The sequence below is a fragment of the Rhinoraja longicauda genome, chromosome 12 (genome assembly GCF_053455715.1).
Source record: "Rhinoraja longicauda isolate Sanriku21f chromosome 12, sRhiLon1.1, whole genome shotgun sequence".
Lineage (NCBI taxonomy): Eukaryota > Metazoa > Chordata > Chondrichthyes > Rajiformes > Arhynchobatidae > Rhinoraja > Rhinoraja longicauda.
The window spans coordinates 27,023,540-27,043,624 of NC_135964.1; the positions used below are offsets into that span (position 1 = coordinate 27,023,540).

At 45.1% G+C, this 20,085-nt stretch overlaps 1 protein-coding gene across 1 annotated transcript in view; it reads left to right on the forward strand.

The window, feature by feature from the left end:
* The first annotated feature begins 475 nt into the window (after positions 1 to 475).
* Positions 476 to 20,085, forward strand: part of ptchd1 (patched domain containing 1) — a 31,743-nt gene continuing 12,133 nt past the window's right edge. The window contains exons 1-2 of the mRNA XM_078409266.1: positions 476 to 1,062; positions 17,398 to 18,058. Coding sequence (XP_078265392.1) covers positions 694 to 1,062; positions 17,398 to 18,058 — 1,030 coding nt within the window. The 5' untranslated portion in view covers positions 476 to 693. The remainder of the gene's footprint in view (positions 1,063 to 17,397; positions 18,059 to 20,085) is intronic.

Below are 20,085 nucleotides of genomic sequence, written 5' to 3' on the forward strand. Positions count from 1 at the left end.
CCCCTCACCCCTCCTTCCTTTCCCCACTTCTCCCTCTGCCTTCCTTCCCCTCCCCCTCACCTTCCCTTCCTCCCATTTATTCCCTCCCTCTCCCCCTTCCCACATCTCCCATCAACCCCACATCTCTCCCCCTCACCTCATCTTCCTCCATCTTCTACACTTCACCCCATAGCCCTCTCCCACCCCATAGCCCTCTCCCTCTCCCACCCCATAGCCCTCTCCCTCTCCCACCCCATAGCCCTCTCCCTCTCCCACCCCATAGCCCTCTCCCTCTCCCACCCCATAGCCCTCTCCCTCTCCCACCCCATAGCCCTCTCCCTCTCCCACCCCATAGCCCTCTCCCTCTCCCACCCCATAGCCCTCACCACCTCTCTCTTCCCCCCTCCCTCGCTCAACCCCACCTCCCTCTCCCTCTCCGGCAGCGCCCAGTCAGCCCAAGCCCCGCCTGCAGCCTGTTGCTCAGTTGTCAGGAGCAGCCGAGCCGTGTGCTGCAGCCTGGGGAAGGGCGGAGGCTGGGGCGGAGGTGGAGGCGGGGGCGGCCTGGTCAGTGCTCGCCCCCCCGCAGCAGCTCTCACAAGGTCGGGGTTGCTGGGCTGAAGGGGCGCCGCCGGGCCGGCCCGCTGCGGATGGCGGCCGGCTCTGGCTCTGGCTCCGAGGCCGCGGTGTGAGGCCGGCAGCTGGGCCCCGCTCACCATGCTGCGGCAGCTCCTGCACCGGGGCCTGAAGACGTGCTTCTACCGCTTGGGCTTCTTCATCGGCAACCACCCGGTGTTCTTCGCCTCGGCACCCGTGCTGCTCGCCATCCTGTTCGGCGCCAGCTTCAGCCGCTACCGGGTGCAGGACAACATGGAGTACCTGTTCGCACCGCGCCACAGTCTGGCCAAGATCGAGCGCACCCTGGTCAACAGCCTCTTCCCTGTCAACCAATCCAAGCACCTACTCTACTCCGACCTGCAGAGCCCGGGACCCTACGGCCGGGTCATCATCACCGCCCCGGGCGCAGGTAGAGGGAGAAGCGGCGGCAACCTGCTCGACCTGCAGCACACGCGGCTCATCCTCCAGGTCAGCAGCCCGCCCACATCTTCCCACTCACTTCATTCATCCGCATCCTTTACCCGGCCCTCATCGTCCCATCACCTGGACAACTCAGCTCATCCCCGGCCTACCTCATCCCATCACCTGGACAACTCATCTCATCCCCGGCCTACCTCATCGTCCCATCACCTGGACAACTCAACTCATCCCCGGCCTACCTCAACCCATCACCTGGACAACTCATCTCATCCCCGGCCTACCTCATCCCATCACCTGGACAACTCATCTCATCCCCGGCCTACCTCATCGTCCCATCACCTGGACAACTCAACTCATCCCCGGCCTACCTCATCCCATCACCTGGACAACTCATCTCATCCCCGGCCTACCTCATCGTCCCATCACCTGGACAACTCAACTCATCCCCGGCCTACCTCAACCCATCACCTGGACAACTCATCTCATCCCCGGCCTACCTCATCCCATCACCTGGACAACTCATCTCATCCCCGGCCTACCTCATCCCATCACCTGGACAACTCATCTCATCCCCGGCCTACCTCATCCCATCACCTGGACAACTCATCTCATCCCCGGCCTACCTCATCGTCCCATCACCTGGACAACTCAGCTCATCCCCGGCCTACCTCATCCCATCACCTGGACAATTCATCTTATCAACGGCCTACCTCATCCCATCACCTGGACAACTCATCTCATCCCCGGCCTACCTCATCCCATCACCTGGACAATTCATCTTATCAACGGCCTACCTCATCCCATCACCTGGACAACTCATCTCATCCCCGGCCTACCTCATCCCATCACCTGGACAACTCATCTCATCCCCGGCCTACCTCATCCCATCACCTGGACAATTCATCTTATCAACGGCCTACCTCATCCCATCACCTGGACAACTCATCTCATCCCAGGCCTATCTCATCTCGTCATCTCTATCTCAATCCCAGCCTACCTCTTTCCATTATCGGGACATCTCATCCCATCACTGGACACCTCATCTCATCACACCTCATTCCATCAGCGGGACACCTCATCCCTTCACCAGGACGCATCCCATCCAGGCCCATCCCATCACAGGCCCACTAAATCCCATCACATTCTGGCTCTAACCTACCCATCCCATCAACAGCCCACCGCATCTGTGCATGCCTGCCTACACACCTCATCTCCATATTGGCCCCATTCATTCCATCTCATTCCACATCACTGGTCCAGCACATCTGGACCCATGTTAGCAACAGCCCAACTTATTCCATCCTGTTTTCTGCCTGAGACATCTCGGCAGCACCCCACCTCATTCCATCGCATCCAATCAGTGGCCTGTCTCATCCCATCTCAGCACCAGTCCCCCTTATCCTATCACATCCCAGCACTAGTGTATCCAATCCCAGCATCCAGACCATCAACCTGTCACCAGCCTATCTCAGCACAGTGGAGCAGCAGTAGTGCTGCTGCCTCACAGCACCAAAGACTTGGGTTTGATCCTGATTGCGGGTACTGCCTATGCGGAATTTGCATGTTCTCCCTGTGACCGGATGGGTTTTCTCCGGGTGCTCCTGTTTCCTCTCTCATTCAAAAGACATGCGGGTTTGTAGGTTAATTGGCTTCTGCAAATTTCCCCTAGCATGCAGGATGCGATAGTGGGATAACATAGAATTATGTTATGGGGCAATTGTTGGTCGGCGTTGACTCGGTAAACTGAAGGACCTGTTTCCACACTGTACCTCTAAATTAAATTAAACTTCATCTGACCACCAACACAGCAATTTGCAGCATTTTTTTGTTCTAGCACTGACCCACTTCATCCAAAAGCATTTAATCTCAGACCAGTCCAGCCTCACACCAAACTCCAGCCCAGCCTCACACCATCTGGAGATATCCACCAGATAGCTACTTGAGTTCTGCCTCATATCACCAGACATTGAAGACCATCATATTTGTTCACCCTGTAACATTAGAAAAGTCATTTTCATCTTGTCATCAGACACTCACCCTAACCAATTCTATTTGACCAATTAATTTGCATTTTTTCGAGTTTGTAACCAGTGGAATAGGTATGGGTAAAAAGAACACTGGACACAGTGTTGGAGTAACTTGGCGAAACTGGTTGCTTCTCAAGAGGACATGGACAGGCAAATTTTCAGGTTGGGACCCTTCTTCAGACTGATTGCAGTAATGGGAGTAAGCTGGAAGAGAGGTGGAGGCAGGGTGCAGGTGAAGGGAAGGTTTGATTGATGGTCATAAGCCAGAGATGAAAAGAAGACAAAAGGCTATAAGGTGAGAGGAGGTGTGAAATATGAAGCCAGAAAAACACAGAATACAGGTGGGAAAGGAAGGTTAGGTGGGATAGTGTTAGAAATGGGTGATCATCCAAATGGAGCATAGAGAAAAGAGGGGGAGAAAAGTTCCTCCGTCTGATGGAACTTGCCCTCACTCTCAATGACTTTTCTTTTGACTGCTCTCACTTTCTTCAAGTTAAAGTTGTAGCCATGGGAACTCGCATGGGCCCCAGTTACGTCTGCCTTTTTATTGGTTACGTCGACCAGTCCTTGTTCCAAACGTACGCTGGCATCCTCCCCAACTTTTTCTCCGCTATATCGACGACTGCATTAGACTGCTTCCTGCAAAACTCGGTAGTTTCATTAACTTTATCACTAACTTCCACACTGCCCTCAAATTCACTTGGACAATCTCTGAAACGTCGCTCGCCTTTCTTGATATCTTAGGCTCCATCATAGGAGACAGACTAGCGACTGACATCTACTACAAAGCCACTAACTTCCACAATTATTTTGAATACACCTCCTCCCACCCTGCCTCTTAGAAAGACGCCATCCCCTACTTCCAATTTGTGTGTCGAAGATGAGGCTTTGCACCTTGTTTGCATGTGTAAAGAGCTGAATGGCCAGCTCCTGCACCTATTGCTTATGTTCTTGGAACTCATCTTCGTAATAGACACAATTAGATCTATTTTCACTATTTGCCATCAGATCCCTGTCCTTACCTCATGCGGGCACATTTCCACCGTCATGTCATCAGATACCCACTGTTTCATCCACATTCAGATACCTGCACTTGCATAATCAAATAACCGTCCTCAAATCATTCCCATTCTCAGATATCTGGTTCCAGCATCCCTGCAAACTGTCAGCTGTCCACCTTAACATTATCACCTATCCAACTTCATATTCAAATGCATGCCACCTAATCACTACGCAGACACCATCAGATATGTATTTCTTCATATCAGACACTAACTATCGTACAACAGATGTCCCTCCTTTTACCTCCTTCCAGCCATTTGTTCAGTGGTTATGCACCTTAATGCTATCAGATACATATTTTTATTCAGTCTAGCTACCTCTCTAATTACCAAACTCATGCCACTTAGATTGCCCATATACATATCAGATACATATTGCCTGTTACCAGCAAATATTCACTCCAAATCCATAATAGTTTTAATATTATTAAATATTAAAGTATTATCAGATATTATCAAGTATTACCAGATATCCAAAACAATTGCACAAATTTAGATGCATACATATATGTTCAGTTACCAACAAATACCCAAAGGTCCCTTACGGTCAGAGACAGCTGAATTTATAATGGAAAACAAGGAAATGGCAGAACAGTTAAACGAGTAGTTTGTTTGTATCTTCCTTAGTGAAGACAGAACCAATCTCCCGGCAATACTAGGGGACCGAGGATCTTGTGGGAGGGAGGAACTGAAGGGAATCCACATTAGTCAGGAAATGGTGTTAGGTAAACGGTTGGGACTGAAGGTAGATACATTCCCAGGGCCTGATAGTCTGCATCCCAGAGTACTCAAGGAGGTGGCCCTAGAAATCGTGAATGCATTGGTGATCTTTTACCAATGTTCCCTTGACTCTGGATCAATTCCCATGGACTGCAGGGTAGCCAATGTAACCCCACTTTTTAAGAAAGCAGAGACAGAGAAAACAGGGAATTATAGACCAGTTAGCCTTACATCGGTAGTGCGGAAGATGCTTGAGTCGATTGTTAAAATGTTATAGCAGCACATTTGGAAAGCAGTGACAGGATCGGTCAAAGTCAGCATGGATTTATGAAGGGGAAATCATGCTTGACTAACCTTCTGGAATTTTTTGAGGATGTAACAAGTAGAATGGATAAGGGAGAGCCAGTGGATGTGGTGTATCTGGACTTTTAAAAAGCCTTTGACAAGGTCCCCTCAAGAGATTAGTGTGCAAAATTAGAGCACATGGTATTGGGGGTAGGGTATTGACATGGATAGAGAACTGGTTGACAGGAAGCAAAGAGTAGGAATTAATAGGTCCTTTACAGAATGGCAGGCAGTAACACGTGGGGTGCCGCAAGGCTCAGTGCTGGGATTCCAATTATTTACAATATATATTAACGATTTAGATGAGGGAATTAAATGTGACATCTCCAAGTTTGCAGATGACACAAAGCTGGGTTGCAGTGTGAGCTGCGATGAGGATGCTATGAGGCTGCAGGGTGATTTGGATAGGTTGAGTGAGTAGGCAGATGCAGTATAATGTGCATAAATATGAGGTGATCCACTTTAGTGGCAAGAACAGGAAGGCAGATTATTATCTGAATGGTGTCAGATTAGGAAAAGGGGAGGTGCAACGAGACCTGGGTGTGCTTGTACATCAGTCACTGAAAGTAACCATGCAGGTACGGCAGGCAGTGAAGAAAGCTAATGGCATGTTGGCCTTCATTGCGAGAGAATTGAGTTTAGGAGCAAAGAGATCCCTCTGCAGTTGTACAATTTGAGGAAGGACATTCTTGCTATCGAGGGAGTGCAGAGTAGGTTCACGATGTTAATTCCCAGGATGGCGGGACTGACATATGATGAATGAATGGGTCAACTGGGCTTGTATTCACTGGAATTTAGAAGGATGAGAGGGGATCTTATAGAAACATAAAATTCTTAAAGGACTGGACAAGCTAGATGCAGGAAACATGTTCTCAATTTTGGGGAATCCAGAACCAGGGGTCACAGTTTAAGAATAAGGGGTAGGCCATTTAGGACTGAGATGAGGAAAATCTTTTTCACCCAGAGAATTGTGAATCTGTGGAATTTGCTGCCACAGTAGGCCGTGGAGGCTAATTCACTGGCTGTTTTCAAGAGAGAGTTAGATTTAGCTCTTAGGGCTAAAGGACTCGAGGGATATGGGGGAAAAGCAGGAACAGGATACTGATTATAGATGATCAGTCATGATCATATTGAATGGTGGTGCTGGCTCGAAGGGCCGAATGGCCTACTCCTGCACCTATTTTTTTATGTTTCTATTTCTATTATCGGTATCACCCTCATACATGAGATACCTGTACTATGTGGAGTTTGCACGTTCTCCCCTTGACCACAAAGGTTTTTGTCCAGGTGCTCCAGTTTCCTCTCGCATCCCAAAGACATGAGGGTTTGGAAGGGTTTAATTGGCCTCTGTAAATTTCCCCTAGTGTGTACGGGCTGAATGAGAAAGTGGGATAAAAGAGAATTAGTGTAAACAGGTGATTGATGGTTGGTGTGGGCTGAAGGGAGTGTTTTCTGTATCTTTTTCTTTCAGTCTATCAGTCATATCTTCCTGACACTATTCAAGTACCATCCTAACCATTTAAAACTCCCTTTTCACGTGAAATGCCATCATTAACAGCATTCCGTTCTCTGAGTCAGAAAGTTGTGATAATCCCAGATAACCTCAAAGGGCATTTTAGTCCAATACTCGGGGTGTGCAGCACTTTCAAAGTTTCCATATTTGAAAATGAGATGTTAATTTGGTCTTAACTGTCCTCCGGGCTGTCGCAACTTTTTGAAGAAGCTCAGTATTTGGCCCTCGACCAAATTAATTAAAACTACTGAACACAATGAATTCTCTAATTTCAGGTAACTAACCCATAACACTGCCTCTTCTATCCTTATCTCACACTTTGTCTTTTCATCTCTGGCCTTAGCCCAACCATCAGCAAATCAACTCCCCCCTCCCACCCCCCCCCCCCCCAGCTGTATCCACCTATCACTTGCCAGGCTTTGTCCCATCCCCACCTCTCTTCCAGCTCCCGTCCCCTGCTAAAATCAGTCAGAAGAAGGATCTTCATCGGAAACGTTGACTAGCAAATGTTCTCCAGTGATGCTGCCTGACCCATTGAGTTACTCTAGCACTTTGTGTCCTCTGTAGCTGATCACATTACTGTGGAAAAGTGTGTAAATTGGCTCACATGTTACAGTGACATGTTTTATTGGCTGTACACTTTGGCACATCTTGAGGTTGAAGGTGCTATATAAATGGAAGTTTGTTCATTTTTCTTCTTCCTCCCTATCTCTCTGCGCTCTCACTGTTTTTCTGTTTCTTTAATCGGAGTGTTAGGAAACCAATATGACACAAAACATTAAAATGAATTTTAGGCCAGTCTAAATTAAAAGAAGGGAGGTTTAAATCATAAAACATAGAAAAGTACAGTGCAGGAACAGGCCCATAAGCCTACAATATTGGCACCAAAATAAACTAATCTCAGCTGCCTGCACATGATCCATATGCCTCTGCTCCCTGTATATCTATGTGCTTATCCTAAAGCCTATTAAATAGCACCATCATACCTGGCTCCACCACCACCCCTGGCAGGGCATTTCAGGCACCCATCACCCTCTGTGTAAATAACATGGCAGGGCAAATCTCCTTTAAATTTTGCCCCTCTCATCTTAAAGAGATGCCCTCCAATCTGACATTTCCATCCTAGGAAAAAAATTCTGACTGTCTACCCAATCAATGCCTCTCATAAGTTTATGTACTTCAGATGCTCCAGTGAAAACAATCCCAGTTTATCCAATCTGTCTTTGTAGCTAATACTATCTAATCCGAGCAGTATTCTGGTAAACCAATTCTGCACCCTTTCCAAAGGCTTCACATCCTTCCTATGACTGACCAGAACTTTATGGTATACTAGACCAAGTGGACCCATTGGGCCCAAACCTCTCCTGCATTGGTGCAGCACCCTCTCTCTCCCCCCCTCCCCCTCTCTCTCCCCTTACAGCATCTTTACCACTCTAAATACTTGTATTGTTTTTTTCAGGAAGCCAGGGACTTGGACTCCAAGATCCCTTTGTACATCAATGCTGTTAAAGGTTTACTGATTGATATTTTCCCCTTACATTTGACCTCCCAAAGTGCAAAACCTCACACTTGTTTGGATTAAACTTAATTTGCCATTTCTCTGCCCATTTCTGTTGTTGATCTACATCTTGCTGTTTATGACAGCCTTCTTCACTGTCCGCAAATCTAGCCATTTTGATGTAGTTGTAATGTAATCTATATTTATTTCCAAGTCATATAAAGGCTGGAGCGATTGGGCTTGTATACACTGGAATTTAGAAGGATGAGGGGGGATCTTATTGAAACATATAAGATAATTAGGGGATTGGACACATTAGAGGCAGATAACATGTTCCCAATGTTGGGGGAGTCCAGAACAAGGGGCCACAGTTTGAGAATAAGGGGTAGGCCATTTAGAACGGAGATGAGGAAGAACTTTTTCAGTCAGAGGGTGGTGAAGGTGTGGAATTCTCTGCCTCAGAAGGCAGTGGAGGCCAGTTCGTTGGATGCTTTCAAGAGAGAGCTGGATAGAGCTCTTAAGGATAGCGGAGTGAGGGGGTATGGGGAGAAGGCAGGAACGGGGTACTGATTGATAGTGATCAGCCATGATCGCATTGAATGGCGGTGCTGGCTCGAAGGGCTGAATGGCCTACTCCTGCACCTATTGTCTATTGTCTATTGTCTATTGTCTATAAACACCAATCAGCCAAAACATTATGACCACCTGCCTAATATGCTGTTGGTCCTCCGTGTGCCGCCAAAACAGTGCCGACCCGTCGAGGCATGGACTCCACAAAACCCCTGAAGGTATCCTGTAGTATCTGGCACCAAAACATTTGCAACAGATCCTTCAAGTCCTGTAAGTTGCAAGGTGGAGCCGCCGTGGATCGGACTAGTTGATCCAGCACATCCCACAGATACTCAATCGGATTGAGATCTGGAGAATTTGGAGGCCAGGGCAACACCGTGAACAGCACAATCATTCCTAAACAATGTGTGCAGTGTGGCAGGGCGCATTATCCTGCTGAAAGAGGCTACTGCCATCAGGGAATACCATTGCCATGAAGGGGTGTACCTGGTTTGCAACAATGTTTAGGTAGGTGACACGTGTCAAATTGACGTCCACATGAATGGCTGGACCCAGGGTTTCCCAGCAGAACATTGCCCAGAGCATCACACTCCCTCCACCGGCTTGTCGTCTTCCCACAGTCGGTTCGGACCAGACGGGATAGCTTTCGTTGCTCTCGCGCATCGATGAGCTTTGGGCGCCCAACACCCTGTCACCGGTTTGTGTGTGGTGCACCCCACAAGTCTTGCCGTTTCAGAGATGTTCTGACCCAGTCGTCTGGCCATAACAATTTGGCCCTTGTCAATGTCGCTCAGGTCTCTACTCCTGCCCATTTCCTCTGCATCCAACACATCAACTTCAAGAACTGACTGTTCACTTGCTGCCTTATATATCCCACCCCTTGACAAGTGCCATTGTAACAAGATAACCAATGTTATTCACTTCACCTGTCAGTGGTCATAATGTTTTGGTTGATCGGTGTATGTCAGAAACAACAGGGATCCAGGCAGAATAACACCCTTCCACCACAACTCTCTTCTCTGAGTGAACTGGTTCTGAAGCCATATGAACAAGTCACTGTTAATCCTGTGTATTTTAATCTTCTGGATCAGCTTTATCAAATGCTTTACTGAAATCAATGAAGACAATGTCCACCACTCAGGTTTGGGGGGGGGTGGGGGGGGAATCAGAATTTCAGAAAATGTTGCTGAAAACAATGGATACAATGAAAATTGGGGATGCACAGAAGGCTAGGATTGAAAAGGTACAAGAAGAGACCTGAAGAGGATAGGGACGGGTGAGAATTTTAAAACCAAAACCTCACTGGATGGAGAGCTAGGGCGCAGGATGGAACGGAAAGATGAAAACAGTGGGTCTGTGCAAGTGCTTCAGGAGGGAGGAGCTAAATTCATTAGGATATTGGCGGTAGCATTTTGGATTATGTTTTTCCGAGTGAGAGACTGGTCAGGTGTGTATTGGAGTAGTCAAATCTGGAAGTAACACAATGAACTGTGGTGGAATTGGACACGTGGAGATTTAGTCTTGGTGATAGTGTGTTCCAAACCTTTCCCGGAAATCAAATATGACAGTGAGTTGTGAGAGATTGAGAAAAAGTGATTCTAAGGAGGATTTGGGGATTGTTAGACATTTGAAACTTGACATTGTAGGCAACACGGATATGATGAACGGGTGAAAAATGGATCTCTGGAGGTCTATTACGATATGAATGAGGAAGGAGAAATTATTACAGGTAACAGGAATGGACTATATGAATTTGACAGATATCCAGATAGGAAACATTTGGAGGGATATGGGCCAAGTGCAGAAAAATGGGACAAATATCAACTTGATCGGTATTGACAAAGTGGACTGAAGGGCTTGTTTCCGTGTTATGTTGAGTGAGTCCCACTCAGCAGGTGATGGAAGAAAGGTGCTGGTGAAGGATGGTTTGGTCTAAGATGTCAAAAGCTGCAGTTAGACTTAGGAAAGAGAGCAGGGTTGGTTTATTATATAGCTATATAGAATGCAATTTTTTACTTTGAAATGAATTATTTCAGTGTTGTAGTAGAGTAGAAACATTAGAATACTTAAAACAGGCAGTTTTGGGAAACGTGGACACAGATTTGGGAGGTGGCATTCGTACTTCATTTATTTCCTGAAATACCATGCAAGTACACTGCTCAATCCATCCAGATCTGAACTTAAGAGACGCAGGAAACTGCTGTTGCTGTCATCTTGAGCAAAAAACAAAGTGCTGGAGGAACTCTGAGTCAGGCAGCATCTGTGGAGGGAATGGACTGGATGGTTTGGGTCAGGACTCTTCAGACTGATTGTGGTGGGGGGAGAAAGCAGGTAAAGAAATGTGGGGATGGGATAAAGCCTGGCAAGTGATAGGTGGATACAGATGAGGGGTATTAGATTGGCAGATGAATGGAGTAAGTGACAAAGGTTAGAGGTGAAAAACAAACAGGTGCTCTTATACTGTAATCTGTTGGTATTTTTACCTCTGCCAAGAGAATTTGTGTATCCTTGTCACTGATCTTCCTAGTTATATTCTCTGGCTGAACTAATTCTGCAAACCCTCTGTGTCCTCTTTTACATGAATGTTAGACCTCCTACCCGACATCAAGATTGCTTACTTTCACCAATGCGTTGTTGCCCAGTCAGACAGTGCATCTCCCAGCTCTCCAATTTTTTTAAGTATCTATTTCCCATTGGAAAGTGAGAAACAGACAGACTTGTGAAGATCAGTGCTTATGAAAATAAAATTCAGCCATCAAGAACATTTCCTTCAATAAGAAACTATGTTCAAAGCATGATGAGAAAGTTCTGACTACATTTGAACCACTGCACATTTAGTAAATAAATATGATTCGCATCAGGTGCATTTAACTCAATTATTTTATGCAAAGCATTAAGCGCTAACTATATGTGATGGTTATTTGTTACTAACTCAAGTTACCGTAAATTGAAGTTTTAAATTTAGATATGCTTGATTTCTTAAAAAAGAATCCAAGGTTTAGATTTAGGTTTATTCTTGTCACATGTGCTGACGTACAATGAAAAGCTTTTGTTTGCGTGCTGTCCAATCAAAACGGATGATACTATACATGAATACAATTAAGCCAAATATAAGTACAAAATGTAGAGGGAAGAGGAAGATTCCAGAATGCAAAATATAGTTCTCAGCATTATAGAGAAACAGTGCCAGAGAAAAAGTTCAATGTATGCAATGAGCTAGGTTGGAGAATCAGGACTGCACACTAGCTCATGGAAGGACCATTCAGAAGTTTATAAACAGAGGGAAAGAAGCAGTACCTGAGTCTGGTACGCACTTTCAAGCTTCTGTAAATTCTGTCTGTCAGGCCTGGGTCTGTAGAGGTTTGTAGGAATCATTTGCAATATGCCAAATTTTCTCTGTCTCCTGAGGAAATAGAGGCATTGGTGATGCTTTTTGGTTGTAGTTTCAATACTATTAGTCCAGGACAGATTGTTGCAGATATTCACTTATAGGATCTTGAAATTCTCAACCATTTCCCCATTGGCACCATTGATGTTGATTGGGGCACTTTTCCTGAAGTCGATAACAACTTCATCTTGCCGACATGGAGGGAGAGGTTGTTGGCCTGACATTATGTTACTAAGCTCTCTATCTCCTTCCTGTACTGTCTCATCATTGTTTGTGATCCGGCCCACAGTGATATCATCTACATAGTTGTTGATGGAGGTAGAGCAGAATTTGACCACACAGCTATGTGTGTATAGGGAGTATAGTAGAGGACTGTACTCTTGCGGGGCACCGGTGTTGAGACTATTATGGAGAACCCGTATCCTCATTGATTATAGTCTATGGGTCAGTAAGTTGAGGATCCAGTGGCAGAGGGGGTACTTACTCCTAGGTCCAGAAGTTTGGAGATGAGTTTGGATGGAATGATATTGAAGTCAGAGTTATAGTCAATAAATAGAAGTCTGGACATAGTTGTCTTGGTATTCCAGAGATGAGTTTAGGGCCAAGCAGATGCTGATTGCTGTGGACCTGTTGCAAAGGTATGCAAACTGCAGTGGATCAATGCTGCCTGGGAGGCTCAAGTTAATGTGCATTATCACCAATCCCTGGAAGTACTTCATCATGGTGAATGTCAGAGCCACTGATGGCAGTTATTAAGGCTTTACTTTTCTTTGGGATGATAGTGGTCTTCTTAAAGTAGGTAGGGACCTCAAAATGGAGTAGTTGGGAGGATAAAGACATCTGCGAATACCTCTGCCAGCTGGTCTGTGCAGGTCCTGAAGACACAACTGGGGACTCCATCCAGGCCAGTCACTGTTAACAGGTAATCCTACAAAAATTATCAGGAGTTATTCAAAAAACTATTACAAAGAAAAACAAAATATATTGAAGTGCAAAATGTACAATCAAACAGGTTGATGTGGGATAGTTTAGAAGGATGAAGGGGGATCTCATTGAAACTTAGTGAATAATGAAAGGCCTGGATAGAGTGGATGCAGAGAGGATCTTTCTTCTAGTTGGAGAGTCTAGGACTAGAGGGCACAGCCTCAGAATAAATGAATGTGCCTATAGAAAGGAGTTGAGGAGGAATTTCTTTAGCCAGAGGGTGGTGAAACTGTGGAATTCATTGCCACAATAGCTGGGGAGGCCAAGTCTTTAGGTATTTTTAAAGTGGAGATTGATACGTACAGGATTAGTAAGGGTGTCAAAGTTTACAGGGAGAAGGCAGGTGAATGGGGTTGAGAGGGAAAGATAGATCAGGTATGATTGCTGGCGGAGTAGATTTGATGGGCCGAATCGCCTAATTCTGCTCCTGCTTCTGAAAGATACAGCGCAGATATCGGCCCTTTGGCCCACCAAGTCCACACAAACGAGCTATCACCCGTACGCTAATTCTATCCTACATACTAGGCACAATCTACAGAAGCCAATTAATCTGCAAACCTGAACATCTTTGGAGTGTGGGAGGAAACCGGAGCACCTGCTGATAACCCACGCAGTCACAGGGAAAACATACTAACGAAGTACAGATGGTACCTCCAGTCAGGATCGATCCCGGGTCTCCGGCATTGTCAGGCTGCGCCCACTGTGCTGCCCTTAGGGATATTACTAAAAACTTCCTTCCAAAATTGTAAGCAATGTCCAATGTGAACATAACTGGAGTCAACTATTTCTTCTTTCTTGGCCTGTCTGCAACCTTAGTTGTGGTTGAACATATTCTTGCATTGTCTGTCTTCTGCAAGAACCTGCGGGTGCTGCAAACCTGAATTAAAAACAGAAAGTGCAGGAACTGCTCAAATGGTCCGGCAGCATCTGTGAATAAACAATATTAAAGTTTCAGTTGATGATCTTTCATCAGAACAGTTCTGACGAAAAATTATTTATCAGAAACTAACTCCATTTCTCTCCTCAAATGCTCTCTGACCTGCTGAGTATTTCCAGTACTTTCTGATTTTTATTCCATTAAGTGTAGGTCATTTACTGAAGACCTCCAGTGCATGTTAAGATGCTCCATCTTGGCTGATTGGACACAAATGGCATAGGTGAGTGCAAACCTCTATTTGAGTGGCAAAGGAATTGATGGCTGAGTGACCTCCACAAAGACAACTTGAGCAAGAAAATCATTTTCCACTCTTAACTGTGTTTAGCTCCCTGAATATCCCCTTGAGTCAGCATTCTTATTGAAGGGTATTTTCTTCTCTAGTTTTAACAAGGTTAAACAGTGGGAAATTGTGATGGTTTCTCCTGAGCGACATTCTGTTGATGGGTGGATTAGCGACTGCTTGGGTTAAGAAGGCCAGGTTTACTGAGCATGTAAATTACCAGAAAAGAAAGACTAAGTGACCCTTCAACCTGCCCGACACACACGATAGCCAAAACAAACCTGACTCCACAAGAGAAAGTCCCATATTTACATTTCCTTCTTCAGACCTCCACAGCACCCTCCTGTAAGAACCTTTAGTTTAGAGATACAGTGCGGAAACAGGCCCTTCGGCCCACCGAGTCCGTGCCAACCAGCGATCCCTACACCCTAACACTATTCCGTACACACGAGGAACAATTTGCATTATACCAAGCCAATTAACCCTCAAACCTGTACGTCTTTGGAGTGTAGGATATCCCGGAGAAAACCCACACAGGTCACAGAGAGAATGTACAAACTCCTTACAGTCAAGCACCCCGTTGTCAGGATCAAATCCAGGTCCCTGGTGCTGTAAGGCAGCAACTCTACCGCTACCATCGTGTCACCGTGTCACCTAGAGAGAGGTCCCAATCTCTACACCAACTACTATCCTTGTCACATTTCCACTCCACTGGGGCCTAGGACAACAAATCCCCTGAACTTGTGCCAGCAGAGGCAAACCCGGGACTGAAATGGTCTTTGGTAAACCATTGCTGTGATACACTAGATTTCCTCAGTCTGGATCAACACTTAACTCTTGCACAGGTCAAGAGATCATCGGGAAACTTTCTAATCATATTTCCAACACTGCTGTCAGGGCAGAAATATACATTCACAAATGTTTATTTATTCAATAACAGGGAACTTTTGAGTACATTAGTTTCTTTTTGCATTTGCCAATGGCACAAATTTCTTCAAACACGGGCACAAAAAAATATCAGGCAGGATTCAAGGTAGAAAGTAAAGGTCAAGGCCACGTCATTTCTTCAGCTTAGCATTTAATAAGCAGTCACAAAGCTGTTATTAACCATGTAAATGCTGTAAGATGATATGTTTGTGTCAGTGTTCTGAACTTCTCTTTGTGCTGAATTCCAGCCATTAATGCAGAGCACAATGCTACCCGATGCAAAACTGCCCAGATTGCCAATGGCAACTGAGATTAACAATATTGAACTGACTGAGCAACAAGAAGCATCATTCAATTCTCTTTAGGTTCATTGGCCTCTTGATTTTATCTAATTTATCCCAATGTAAATGAAAGTAGATCAAGTAATTAATGGAGAATTACATACAGTCCCCTCCATAATGTTTGGGACAAAGACCCATCATTTATTTGTTTGCCTCTGTACTCCACAATTTGAGATTTCTAATAGAACAAATCACATGTGGTTAAAGTGCACATTGTCAGATTTTAATAAAGGCCATTTTTATACATTTTGGTTTCATCATGTAGAAATTACAGCAGTGTTTATACATAGTCCCCCCCATTTCAGGGCACATTGATATTTGGGACACAGCAATGCCATGCAAATGAAAGTAGTCATGTTTAGTATTTTGTTGCATATCCTTTGCATGCAATGACTGCTTGAAGTCTGCGATTCATGGACATCACCAGTTGCTGGGTGTCTTCTCTGGTGATGCTCTGCCAGGCCTGTATTGCTGCCATCTTTAGCTTATGTTTGTTTTGGGGGCTAGTCCCCTTCAGTTTTCTCTTCAGCATGTAAAAGGCATGCTCAATTGGGTTCAGATCCAAGTCAATTGACTTGGCCACAAGAATTGACCATTTTTTAGCTTTGAAAAACTCCTTTATTACTTTAGCAGTATGTTTGGGATCATTGTCTTGCTGTAGAATGAACTGCTGGCCAATGAGTTTTGAGGCATTTTTTGGAACTTGAGCAGATAGGATGTGTCTATACACTTCAGAATTCATTATGCTACTACCATCAACAGTTGTATCGTCAATGAAGATAAGTGAGCCAGTACCTTCAGCAGCCATACATGCCCAGGCCCTTACACCCCCACCACTGTGTTTCACAGATGAGGTGGTATGCTTTGGATCTTGGGCAGTTCCTTCTCTCCTCCATACTTTGCTCTTGCCTTCACTCTGATATATTAATCTTTGTCTCATCTGTCCACAAGACCTTTTTCCAGAACTGTGGTTGCTCTGTTAAGTACTTCTTGGCAAACTAACCTGGCCATCCGATTTTTGCGGCTAATCAGTAATTTGCATCTTGCAGTGTAGCCTCTGTATTTCTGTTCATGAAGTCTTCTGCGGACAGTGGTCATTGACAAATCCACACCTGACTCCTGAAGAGTGTTTCTGATCTGTCGGACAGGTGTTTGGGGATTTTTCTTTATTACAGAGAGAATTCTTCTGTCATCAGCTGTTGAGATCTTCCATAGCTTGCCAGTCCCTTTGCGATTAGTAAGCTCACCAGTGCTCTCTTCTGAAAGATGTTCCAAACTGTTGATTTTGGTAAGCCTAAGGTCTCTAACAGTTTTATTTGTATTTCTCAGTCTCATTATGGCTTCTTTGACTTTCATTGGCACAATTTTGGTCCTCATGTTGATAAACAGCGATAAAAGTTTCCAAAAGTGATGGAAAGACTGGAGGAAAGACGAGGTGCTGAGAGCTCTCTTATACCTGCATTAAGGAGGCAATTAAACACACCTGAGCAATTATAAACACCTGTGAAGTCATGTGTTCCAAACATTATGTTGCCCTGAAATGGGGGGACTATGTATAAACACAGCTGTAATTTTTACATGGTGAAACCATAATGTACAAAAATACCCTTTAATAAAATCTGACTGTGCACTTTAACCACATGTGATTTTATCTTTTTCTTTTACAAATCTCAAATTGTGGAGTACAGAGCAAATAAATAAATGATGGGTCTTTGTCCCAAACATTATGGAGGGCACTGTAGTGTTGGCTTTCAGGTCAATTTACTCCACAACCTCTTTTTACTTCTTTCAGCTGCATTCATCTGTGACGCGGATTCAGGTACCAATGTTGGGCTTCAACTACTCATTTGCCCACATGTGTATTCTAAAGGACAATAAGATGTGCGTTCTGGATGATATTGTGCATGTGTTGGAGGAGCTCAGGGCTGCATGGATGCAGAACGGTACAGAAATCGTTATCAGTTACCCAAATACCTACCTTAAAGACGGCCGGAAGGTCTTCATCGGACATCAGCTGGGAGGAGTTACTCTGCAGAACAAAGATCGGGTGAAATATGCCCGGGCAATGCAAATAACTTATTACCTGCAGACTCGCAATTCCTTGAACGACTTGGTAGCAGAGAAATGGGAGTCGACCTTCTGCGAGACAGTCGAAAATTTCCAGAAATCCAATAAAGAGCTGAAGCTCTATCCATTTACATCTTCATCGCTGAAGGAGGATTTTCAGAAGAGCAGCCAGGTTTCAGAGTGGTACCTGGTGACTAGCCTGCTGGTAGTTTGGATTCTGACCATGCTGTGTTGCTCCATGCAAGACTGTGTACGCAACAAGCCTTGGCTTGGACTCTTGGGTTTAGTGACAATGGCTCTGGCCACCCTCACGTCGGCAGGGATTATCAATTTAATGGGAGGGAAGTACAACTCTACCTTCCTGGGGATTCCCTTCATTATTTTAGGTAAGTATACAACTGTAATTGCCATCCATCTTTGAACTATTACATTGAGACCATTACCACACAGAAAGAGTTATTGCATATTTTACATTTTTTAATATTTGCAACAGCGGTACAAATTTTTATAGATGTGATCATCTTTAAAAAAAATTCTTATGGGCTGCTTCACGGAGCTAGAAACCTGGGTTAATATCTGATCTTTGCTCTGCTGTGTGTGGAGTTTGCATCCTGCAAATCCATGAGTTTCCTCTAGCTCTTCGCTTTCCTTCCATATCCCAAGACATACCAGTTAGTGGGTTAACCGGCCACTGTAAATCACCCCGAGTGTGTGGATGAGTGGTAGGATCTACGGAGAGATGATAAGAAAGTGGGGAGAATCATGTTTGACTCTTGCATTGTCACGATGAAAAGTAGAGGAAATCCGGGAAGGCCAGTGAGTCTCACGTCAGTGGTAGTGAAGTTATTGGAGTGGATTCTTCAGGATAGGATTTACTCTTATTTGGAAGGGAATGGGAAAATCAGGGGCAGTTAGCATGGTGTTGTACGCAACATGTCACGTCTTACTAACACGAATGGCTTTTCTGAGGAGATGGTGTAGGAGATCAAAGAAGGTAGGGTGTTGCATGTTGTCTGCGTGGATTTTAGTAAAGCATTTGATAAAATCCGCCATGCTAGGTTGATCCAAAAGATTAAGGTGGACTTGATTCATAGTGACTTGAGCATATGGATTCATTACTGGCCTACTAAAGGCAGAGGATTGTTGTAGAAGGACGATATTCAGGCAGAAGATCTGTGACCAGTGGAGTTCCATGGGGATCTATGCCCTCACCTCCGCTGTTTGTGCCATATATAAGTCAACATGGACAGGTAGATTAATTAGTTTGCAGATTACACCAAATTTGCTGGGGATGCAGACTATGAGGAAGGCCATCAAAGTATATGGGATCTAGATCGCTCTCCTTCTCTTTAACTTCATCCATACATTTCCAATTTATTGAACCCCACCCACCCACCATTTGCTGCCTGCCAAAAGCATATATTTCCTCAGAACCGTTGGTTGCTGCTGCTCAAATGGCCTCATGCACGAGAAGTAGCAGATTTGTGATCTGCCAGAGTTTAAGGTCTTTGCCCTGGTCTCTACTGTTGCTTTGGGGCATCAACTCCCTGTCTCTAACAATATGAGCTCTTTATCATAGTTTCAGATCAGTTGGATTTGAGTTTTAAGATCTGTTGAACTTTGTTTAGATTAGAGATACTGCAAGGAAGCAGGCCCTTTGGCCCACGCTGACTATAGATCACCTGTACACTAGTTCTATGTTATCCCACTTTCGTGTATCCCACAAACTCAGGACAATTTACAAACGCCACTTAGCCAACAAACCAGCACGTCTTTGGAATGTGGGAGGAAACCAGGGCACCCAGAGAAAATCTACGCGGTCACGGGGAGAACCTGCAAACTCTGCACAGACAAGATCTGCATTCCCATCTAACCTGGTGCTCTGATCCTGTTCTACATCTTCTTCTGCAAATTGTTCCAGATACAATCTACCCTTTGAGTGAAAAGGTTGCCCCTGAGATCCCTCTCAAATCGCTCCTCTCACTTTATGCCAATGCTCTCTAGTTTTAGAATACTCTACCCTGGGAAAAGGTAGAGATTATTTATGTTTTCCATGCCCTTCGTGATCTTGTACACCTCAATAAAGTCACACTTCAGCCTCCTACGCTCCAAAGAAAGAAGTCCCATCCTATCCAGCCTCTCCCTGTAACTCAAGCCTGCAAACCCGAGTTACATCCTGGTGAATCTCCTGTGCACCATTTCTGACTTTTCCCACATTTTTTCTGTGGCCTCTCAATTAGCATTCCCTGTTCAGGATTTACTGATGATTACAAATGACAAAATAACCCAGTTGGAGTCGTAGAGTCATATTGCGCCGAAATAGGCCCTTTGGCCCAACTTGCACACTAGTCCCACCTGCCTGCATTAGGTGCATTCTGCGTCTAAACCTATCCTGTCCATGTACCTGTCTAAA